General features: G+C 39.9%; 1 protein-coding gene across 1 annotated transcript in view; it reads right to left on the bottom strand.

The window, feature by feature from the left end:
• Positions 1-1,685: 1,685 nt before the first annotated feature.
• Positions 1,686-10,152, bottom strand: part of lrp2b (low density lipoprotein receptor-related protein 2b) — a 46,724-nt gene continuing 38,257 nt past the window's right edge. The window contains exons 64-81 of the mRNA XM_051939868.1: positions 9,771-9,899; positions 9,364-9,495; positions 9,077-9,202; positions 8,436-8,579; positions 8,168-8,333; positions 7,775-7,903; positions 6,423-6,643; positions 5,799-5,981; positions 5,286-5,405; positions 4,971-5,058; positions 4,780-4,844; positions 4,521-4,665; positions 4,220-4,283; positions 3,768-3,899; positions 3,395-3,484; positions 2,565-2,639; positions 2,316-2,369; positions 1,686-2,051 (exon numbers count right to left, since the gene is read on the bottom strand). Coding sequence (XP_051795828.1) covers positions 2,016-2,051; positions 2,316-2,369; positions 2,565-2,639; positions 3,395-3,484; positions 3,768-3,899; positions 4,220-4,283; positions 4,521-4,665; positions 4,780-4,844; positions 4,971-5,058; positions 5,286-5,405; positions 5,799-5,981; positions 6,423-6,643; positions 7,775-7,903; positions 8,168-8,333; positions 8,436-8,579; positions 9,077-9,202; positions 9,364-9,495; positions 9,771-9,899 — 2,099 coding nt within the window. The 3' untranslated portion in view covers positions 1,686-2,015. The remainder of the gene's footprint in view (positions 2,052-2,315; positions 2,370-2,564; positions 2,640-3,394; positions 3,485-3,767; positions 3,900-4,219; positions 4,284-4,520; positions 4,666-4,779; positions 4,845-4,970; positions 5,059-5,285; positions 5,406-5,798; positions 5,982-6,422; positions 6,644-7,774; positions 7,904-8,167; positions 8,334-8,435; positions 8,580-9,076; positions 9,203-9,363; positions 9,496-9,770; positions 9,900-10,152) is intronic.

Raw genomic sequence — 10,152 nt, 5'->3', positions numbered from 1 at the left:
CCATGAAATTCTTCTTTAGCCATTTTTTTTTTTTTTTTTTTTACAAAAATCTATGTTGTCGCTTGAGGAAAGAGTAATCAAATTTTTAACCATTTTAAAAATAATTTTTGGACCAAGAACATTTTTCTCCTTGTGGTTTGTTTTAGTGGTCAAACCTACAAACTATATCAAGATTTTGCAATGATTAACCAATTTGCTGTCAAAAAGCATTTTGCCAACTATTTTGGCAGTCACTTCTTGTTCGAATGTTTACTACGTTTTGATATTTTATTGACCAAACAACCAATCTACTAATCAAAAATAATAATAATCATCAGATCCACTGACAATTAAAACAATCATTAGTTCCAGCCCTGACTATAACCTAATATAAAATCAATCATTTAAACATCCATTTAGATAATTAAGGCTAATACCGCCTGTCATAAATAGGTTAAAAGAGTTCATCTGTTTTGTTTTTCCTTGAGGAAATGGAGTTTCCTACAAATTATGGCACGACCGGCAATAACTAATCAATTTTCTGTCACCTAATAAATTAATTACCAGTTGTTTTTTTAATCCATGTCATTTATTTTAAAAAGCATTCATTTTCACTTCAGGACACATTGAGCAACACTTTCACCATTTTTGGCATTTTCTAGACAAAACAACAAATTAATTATTCAAAAAATAACTAAAAAAATTACAAGATTAATTATTAATGGAAATAGTGATGAGCTGCAGCCTTGACTATGACCTAATATTAAAGTAATTATTCAATCATCCATTTAGATGTTGAAACAATGGGCAATAACTACTCTACCACATTTAATTGAATCACTTTACTAAAGGAGCAAAAATTGCAAGAGAAAAATGATTACATAGGAGCAACTAATTATCTCTCGAATGCAGACTGTCATTAAATTTTCCCACTGAAAGTTTCAATATTACACTACAACCGGTTATTGGCCAAGAAGGAGTCATTGATGGTTAGATAACTGAAGACAGAGTGTATCATTTCCGACAGCCCCTGAAGGCAGCACTGTGTGTGCACACATGCTGTAAGCTGCATGCCTCTTTGGTTCTCCTCTCTCAAATCCATCCATTCCTATTCATCCCCTCCCTCCGTCTCTCAGCAGTACAGTGCACACTTTGGCTGACGCTCACAGAGGCCTTGTGGGGAACCAACAGTTTGAAAACAAGGCCTGTGAATCATCACCACGCACCACACAGAAACAGACACACAGCTCCCTATCCATCCCTCTCTCCCCTTAGTGTCTCCTTTTTCTTTCCATCCATTTGTTCCTCTCTCTTATCTTTCTTTTCCACTTTTTCTTTTGTGCCTTTGCTCGTGTGGTTGGCCTAGTTGTTGTTGTTGTGAGCTCAGAGAAAGACCTTGATGCGTTCAGACACTTACGACGGTGGGAGAGAAGAGGAGAAGAGTCGTCGCTGTTGCTCTGTGATCGCTCTCAAATTGTCGGTGTGATTAAACGAATATGACAAAGCATTTCGTCTTAGTTCAGTGGGTCAGACGCAGTAGCTGTGGATCAGAGTCCTATCTGCGATGAGCGAGAGGATAAGAGAGGGAGCCTCCGTCTAGTAATTACAGATCCTCCTGTGATATGAGCTTTAAGAAAGAGTGTCAAGAATAAGCGAAGGTTGAGCGTAAGAAACGGTGAGACCTGCCGTGATGGAAAAACACAAGCTGACGGTACCAACAGTTTTACTGTATAACATTCTCACAATCAAAATTTACAAAAACATACAAACTATCAATCAAAAACACATTTTTTCATTGATTCAACAAATCACTTCTCATTTATATGAATCACAGTTACAGGATTGTTTCTTTACACAAACAGATAACTGAAATTAGACACAAAATACATTCTTTTACAAGCTGTTTTGGTTGATTCGTTCCCAGTTTGTGAATGTTTCAGTTGTCGAACAGTTTTTCAGCAATTATACATCCTCCAGTGATAAGAGGTTTCGCTCCTGAAACGAGGTCCAGACTAATTCCTGATGCAGCAGTCACGTCAAATGTGGGAATCAGGAGGCGCATGTTTGGGTTCCTACGGGAAGATCAGAACGATTAATGAAAAAGCAGCTGGCTTATCAAAATGTCACACATAATGTTAAATGAAAAAAAAAACCCATAGCCTGCCACTCAAATTTTTAAAATGAAAGTACAAATATACGCAGATTTGAAGCCTTTGTAGCCACCATGTGAAGAACTTTCACAGCTCTGCATGTCAAAATGAGATCTCCACAGAAGTCATCTGGTTTATTTTATCTCTGATACATTCCCTCTTTGCTTTCTGTCATTCAAGACTCACCGTATATGTAGAATTTTCTATGGACATAAAATCATCATCTCCAATGGGCTCAGACTGTTGGAAAAGAAGATTAAAAAAATATAACTGCAACACGTGCAAATATTTCACTACCTTCACATCCACTCTGACAAAACTATCCACTTTAATATTTAGTTTTCTTTACTTTACATTCAAAGCATGTAATTATGCACGTTTCCAGCTTTTGAGCAGTAACTCATGTGTTAGATTTTGACGTGTCGCCATGGCTACCTGTATGCTGGAAGCAGCTGGTCGTGCAGGAGCGATGTCAACGTCTTCTGAGCCGTATGTTGGGTTCACAAAAGCCTGAAAGCAGACACAAGGGAGGAACATTCACAGCAGTGTAAAGGAGGATTAAACCAGGTGAAGATCATCACATAATAAAAATAAGAAGACTCAAAAGGGCCTGGTCAGGAAAGCTGCATTTGAGGGGGTTAGAAGCAGAGTGGTCTAACACACAAAAAATCCAAACTGAGTTTTATATAATAATAATAATAATATCTTTATGTATATAGTACCCTTAAGACCAGCAAAAACAGACAATCAAACCAGGTATAGGAGACAAGTCAGCGCAGTCATTTAAAAATAAATAGTATAAATACAAACAATAAATGCAATGAATAATTAGCTGGATTAGCATGCTACTGAAACAAGGGAACTAGGCAGTTTGAAAATTAAAGGACAAAACTGAGGGTTAAAATGAAAAGTCAAAAAAATAGAGAATGAAAGAACTAGAGATGACGTCACACCAAAGAACCAGGCAGCTAAAAGTAAAATAAAACAAGAAAGAACATCTAAAATAAACAGGAGATAACACAGAATATAATTTCTGTAATATTTTATGGTCTAGATTTTAGTTGTAAAGTGGTCTAACCCAAAACCCAAATGTATCGTTACTGTGACACTTCAAATGTTAGACCATTGTTGAAAACACAAAACTTTGAATCCATTTTTCTCAAAAACTACAGAAAGTACATTTGACCACTCTGCTTCCAAACTCTTAATTTGATATCTGTTGTTTAGAAAATTTCCTTCATGACTTTTGTAAGTGAAAAACCGACCTCATCGGAAACGTCAGGCTTCGATGGACTTCTTGCAGGCGTTTCCGGAGCACCACCCTCCTCCATGTACAGGGGGTTATTAATGTTCTCCTGAGGAAGGAAAAATATGGTCATAAGACACAATTCACCAACATATTTTTGTCAGGATTTACATGTTTTTGCACTTCCTGCATTTAAAATATAGGATAAAGTGAAACAAAAACAGCAGGTACAAGAATTCCACTATGTTATATTCGAATATATCATAATTGACTTGTATGGTGAGAAAATCAATAAAGGAAATGTAGCATGTCACATGCAGACACTAAGGAAAAGGAGGTGTGCAGCAGAATGGATGCAGTGTGCAGGTGAGCAGCGATTTTTGTTTATTGACCTTGTTTGTTCCAGCAGGAGCAGAGGTGGTTGTCAGCAAGCTGTTGGGTTCAAGCTGTTCTCCCGCTTCATACGCTGGGTTCTCAAAATTCTTCCCCGCTGTGTCCTCCATGGACACAGACGTACAGGGGACCTGACATCAGGCAGCACATTAGACAAAAGACAGCAAAATATACACTGCTTATCTAATCAGGACTAGCAGAAGAGACGCATAAGCCATGTAAATGACATTTGTTGGGCAGCTGATGAATGTATTTGCTTGTTTGTTTTTATTAATGGCTGCAGAAGTGTTTTTTTATAGCATAGCATTGAACAGCAAGATTTTCAGAGTATGTGCTAACCTTTAATGGTAATAACCTGCCTCTTTGTTATTTTATGTTGTTGTATGTAAGTTGCTGAACATTTGAATTTCCCTCAGGATTAATAAAGGATCTGTCTTGTTTTGTTACTGACCGGTTCTGCGTCCGGCCTTGTTTCACTGACGTCAGCTGTCATTTCATTCTGGGCCACACCGTTCCTGAAAGTAGGCAACACACCAAACAGAAAGTCATTCTACCAACATACGAATAGAAAACAAGACACTAAATGTAATACTTGCATGTATATCGGAAGCGTACAACTAATCTAAATTTCAGCATCCATCCTTTAAGGTACAATAAAATAACTTTTCAGTAGTATAAAAAAGAATATGGGTGTGTCATTCAGACATAAATATTTATATATGCGTTTCTTTTCTCTTCTGGCTCAGTCTCACCTGAAACTTGGAATATTGGGCATTGATGGCATACTGGGCAAGTTGCTCCGCAGCCTCTTCAACACGTCAGGTTTCTTTCTGATAACGCAAACCAGAGCGACCAGCAGAGCCACGACCAACACCGTCACCCCGATGGCTATTCCAACTGCCGTGGAGCAAAGGGCAAAAACAGTTGAGAGGAGATGCACAAAGAGGCCCACTAATACTCCACAAAATTATCTTTATTGTGTTAACTTTCTGTAAATAAAACCAAATATACCTGAAGTTGCGACCACATGACTGGAGCTGGTCAGGCAGAATTCTCCCTCCCAGTTTGGAGGACATCTGCGAAACAAAAAGCAAACATTACAGTTCAAGATCCCTCTTGAATGGCACAGGATTAATAGCAGAATTTATTTACAGAACCGCATATGTGCCGTTTCATTCTGACAGCTGAAGCAAATGTCTTACTTGCAGAGAGGCTTGTTGTCATCGAAATAGCAGGTGCCTCCGTTTCGACACTGGCATGGCGGCGGCATGGTGGGTGGTGGTTCAGAACCTGAACAATCACAACAACGAGAGTAATCATTATAGGGGCATCAATACAGTCTCATCTATTAAATCTCTCATCAGCGTTACTGATGTTACATTACTGCACACAAAGACGACGCAGGGATGTGAAGTTGTGTCAGTACTGCTCATGGATTAGTTATTGAAACTTTATGACATGATGCCCACTGTTTCTATAATGCATTCTTAGGAAAAATAACCAACTTTTTTTCTTACCTGCATCACATTGAGTGCTACTGCCTGAAACAAAACTGGTGCCTTCAGGGCAAGCGCAGCTGTATCCCCCCGGTCGGAGCAAACACAGGTGGCTGCAGGTTCCCTTACATGGATTCTTCACTGCACAACAAAAGAAAGGTGTGTTTTATTTCGGCAAGTTGAAATACATGACTTACATATGCTAGTTTGTTGAGTTTGGAACCATAGCTGCCAACAGGACTTCCACAGCTGGCTTAAGGCACTTAATTTTTTTTTCTTTTCTGCACATTAAATGCCAGAAACATAAAAAAGAATTACATGTTTTTTGTGCCCTTGATATTTAGAATGTTGAATGAAAATGCTGGTGAAATATCACAGTCATAAAATACACATAATACAGACACTTATTCATTCACTCCCTGTTAAGATTACATGTACTGCAAACAGCAAACCCTCCTCCTCACACACATGATACTATGTGATGAAAACAAGACAGCACTTGTTAATGCATTTGAATCTGTGAGTGCAGCTTACTAGCTATGGAGTTGTATCTCTGCTGCTGGTACACAGAGACCTGGGTCAGCCAGGGCCCAGCGGTCAGCAGCTTGACCTTGTCTCCGCGGCCAAACTTGTCCTGTCGAAACACTTCGCCTTTCTCCTGAGTGCTCCAGTAAACATGGTCCTCGAATACGCTCACGCTGAAGGGGTTTCTCACGTCTGAGCAGGATGCAACAATATGTGATTGATTAAACTGAGTCCTAGTAAAGGAAGTAGATACTAAAACTATGATCGCATTTGAACATATATTCCTTCAGACAAAATTACAGTCTCATATTAATCATCACATCTCCTTTCCATACCAAACCGTAACTACCTAATCCTCATTCTCTCGCACATCTCTTGTACGGTCTATTTGCACTATTTCTCACTGTATCACTTTTGCAATTCTCTGTTCTGTTCTTTTGTAATGTGCTGCCACTTGCACATATCTTTTTTATATAAGATTTCCATTTACTTTTTTTTTTTTACTATTATTCTTATATGATTAAAAGTATGTTTAAAAGTAACTTGCTTGTTTAAAAAGGAAAAGTCATCCAGAATTTCATTGTAAACTGTGTATAAAGGCAATAAAGCATTCTTATCTTATCTGTAGCTCACCTATAAAGACAGCTGTTTTACGTTGCTCTCCTGATGGCAGAACGGACTCGATGTGGCTTTCCTTGGAGTCGGACCAGTAGATCCTGTCATCATTGGTGAAGTCGATGGAGAGACCAGTGGGCCAGCCGAGTCCATCAGCCACTAAAACTTTTCTCTCCTGACCATCCAGCCAAGAACACTCGATCTTGGCTGCCTCCCCACGGTCTGCCCAGTACAGCATCCTGCAAATAAACAGCAGATATTAGAGCACTAGACTTTGAAATGGGGAGTTGACAGAAAAACACAACACAATCACACAGCCGGTTGAAGCTATAACATTTCTGCTCTACTTTGACCGAGCATTTCTCTAACAGAGATTCAACATAAGAAGACAAAACTAATCTTATCATGCATTACTATTTTTAATTAATGCTAGACATATATTCAGAAATATTTCAATTGAAACACAATTTTGTAAGCAGATGCTAAACTAAGCAACACAATGCCACAAAAATATAAACTAAAAGTATCAATGTCAATCACATATCTAAACTAGAAAAGCACTCGGAGAGCGCAGACCTCTGCCAGGCCATCTGTTTGTCTGTCTGTCTGTTTGTCTGTTAACAGCATAACTCAAAAAGTCATGGACAGATTTTCACCAAATTTTTACAGAATGTCCGGAAGAGCAAAAGTAACCTGGCGGCCATCTCTCAATTGTACAGAGTCCTTCAAAAAAATCCTGGATCCAGACGGTGATCCGGATCACCTCCAAAATCTAATCGATTGTTACTTTTGCTCTTCCGGACATTCTGTAAAAATTTGGTGTAAATCCGTCCATGACTTTTTGAGTTATGCTGTTAACAGACAAACAGACAGACAAACTCCGATGATTACATAACCTCCTGGTGGAGGTAATTACTGCAATCTGTACTATAGTTTTGTCAGATGAGGTAGCTCTGTTCCCATCCTATCATTGTCTGGCTCCCACTTATCTTCTGCTACATGACAAAAATTAACACTCTGGCTTGTTAGTTTTTCTTCAAAATCACAATCATCTTGGGTGACGTTAAGTGCAGGATACAGTGACGGTGCACCTGCTAGATGAAGTTGAGAGGGCCTTGTTTTTGTAGAACATTTGCATGACGGGATATGAGAACTGTCAATGAAAGAAATCATTTCTTGCAAAAGAAGCGGTACGACACTTATGTTGACAATGTGATATCATGGTTTTACTAACAAAAACAGCGTACAGGTTGCTGTTCAGAAGTTGCTGCTGTTTCCCTCCTTTTTGGGAGGAAAGTGCTGCATGAAATACATGGCTGATGTCGGGCTTATATCTCTAGTTGACATCCGATGAATCAGGCTCGTCTTACCCCAGCCGCGGGTTGACGGCCACAGCAGATGGGTGACCCAGCTCAGTCTTCACCAGATGCTTTCTGTATCGTCCATCCAACATGGCCACCTCTAACCTCTTTAGCCTGGAGTCTGCCCAGTACAGGTTTCTAAAATAAGATAAAAATACACAACTATTCACAAAATATGCTTTGACACAGGCAGACTCTCTCTAAAGAAGCTGTTTATTTAAAAGATTTGGTTGACCCCTTTATTCACAAAGGAGCTCATTTATGCATTTAATTCAAGGCTTCAATCACATCCATGCGAATCGATAAAGTAGATTTGAATGATAAAGTACAATTGGGTTCAACGCATGAGACTACTGAGGGAATGTAACTGGGTTGAGCTGAGAAATGTCAGTGCAGACTCACCTGCCGACCCAGTCCACAGCGATGCCGTCTGGTGTGGTGATGTATTTGATGTCGAGGTCAACAGCAACACCCATGTTATTACTGCCATCATCCACTGAAGGGATGTACGCTCTCTTAATGGCACCTGGTGCAGAGTCTTTACCAGCAACAGTGAAGTACACCATGCCTGACAAAGCACAAGGACACGGTCAAACCAGATTTAAGATTTGGTACTGCAGTATTTTGTGTCTTCCATCTTTTTTTGTAGCATCCAGTGTTAAAGTCTTACTGTATCCTTTGTTGTCGTGGTCCCAGTCGTAGTCCATGGCCATGATGTGCTCCTCTTCTTGGATGAAGTCATGGTAGCCCTCTGTCTGCAGGTTGAACTTCCTGATACGAATGTTCTCTGATAGAAGTAGGAGGGGAGTCGGACCTGTTGGAGAAGCAGATGTTTACACTTTAAGTGTTTTTGAAATTTAGCAAGGCAAATATAAAGACTCACAGACATTCACTGAAGGACTCAGGCTCTTCTGTGAGATCTTATTAAAAGTTACACTTTCTCTATCAATAAGATCATCACAGTGATCTGCATCTTGTTATGTGTCTTTTCATGCAATACCATCTATATCTTCTATATTATAGCTCTATATTGTGAAGTTAATAAACAGTATATAGTGATGAGATTACATATTTTTAACAGCAGTAAAAACAAATTATTCATCTTGGAAAGATATTCTTATCAGTTCAAATCTATAGCTGAAGAACTAAAGGCACAATTATTACTAACTGGAGTAACCATCAAATCATTGGTTACTCACTCAGAGAGGTGAGTTACTTTATTACATCTATTCCAAAATCTACTTCAGTAAGCCTTCACGTAAACTTGGTTTGTATTTTCAGTCAAGCTGTCTGCAAGAAGACTGTCCTTACCATCAGCCTCGCACATGTTGCCGTCGCCCACTTTCCTGTATCCAGGGGCACAGTCACATTCGTAGCCACCTTTAGTGTTTTTACAGAACTGGGGACAGGTACCGTACACCTCACACTCATTGATGTCTGAAAGAGTAAAGAGAGACAAGAAATAATATTCAAACAGGTGTAGCAGTAGACGTCTGGTCATGTTTGCTCTTCTCTGCAGATCTGATGGATGTGGTGCTTCCCACCAAATATTTAACCAGACGTTTAATTAATGTGTTTGTGTATGTGTGTGTGAGTACCCAGGCAGGTGTAGGTGCTGTCTGGGTTCACTGTGTATCCGGGCCGGCAGGAGCAGATGAAGCCGGTGCCGTTCAGGTTGGTGCAGTCGTGCTGGCAAAGCTTCTCCTCACAGTTGCGATCGTGGCCAAAATCTGGAGCCAGACAGCAAAGAGCACATTCGCTGACACATTCAAAACAGCTGCGGCCAAAGTAAGTGCTTTGTTTACGTGGGCAAATTAAGTTAGATATTGATCATAATCCAGTTAACTGGTCACAATGACTGACTGCATTGAACTTCACGTGACCATGAATATATCAGCCAACAGCACATTTCTGCTTCCCAGGTAGATTTAATAATAGGCATTAAACTCAGATTAAGCGAGGACACTGCCAGCTAGCTGAATGGCTGTTTTGTTTTGGTACTCACTGCAGCCCATTTCGTCAGTGCGGTCTCCACAGTTGTCATTGTGGTCGCACACATACGGCAGGGCCACACAGTGCCCGTTGGTGCATTTAAACTCTTCCAGCGTGCAGGGGGCCAGCGTGGGCTCACGGCCTGTGAAGGACACAGTCAGAGTGAATCATCGGCACAAGTATGCAGAGAAGGTTGAGTGGGTACGCAGTGAAAACATCACTTCCACTATTGGTCTGGGATTGAATTCAGAGTGTTGCTCTTCAACTGTTAAAAAAAGAAGACACTGAGTGCACTGCCCACTAGTTTAAACACCTACAAGCCTTAACATAGAAGCACGTATATGTAGATTTACTTGAACCCACAAGAATTCCCTCACAGTCATGTCCTTGTGTAT

The sequence above is a fragment of the Acanthochromis polyacanthus genome, chromosome 19, assembly GCF_021347895.1.
Source record: "Acanthochromis polyacanthus isolate Apoly-LR-REF ecotype Palm Island chromosome 19, KAUST_Apoly_ChrSc, whole genome shotgun sequence".
NCBI classification, from domain to species: domain Eukaryota; kingdom Metazoa; phylum Chordata; class Actinopteri; family Pomacentridae; genus Acanthochromis; species Acanthochromis polyacanthus.
The sequence above is the reverse complement of the archived record's forward strand: the minus strand, read 5'-3'. Positions and strand labels throughout refer to the sequence as shown.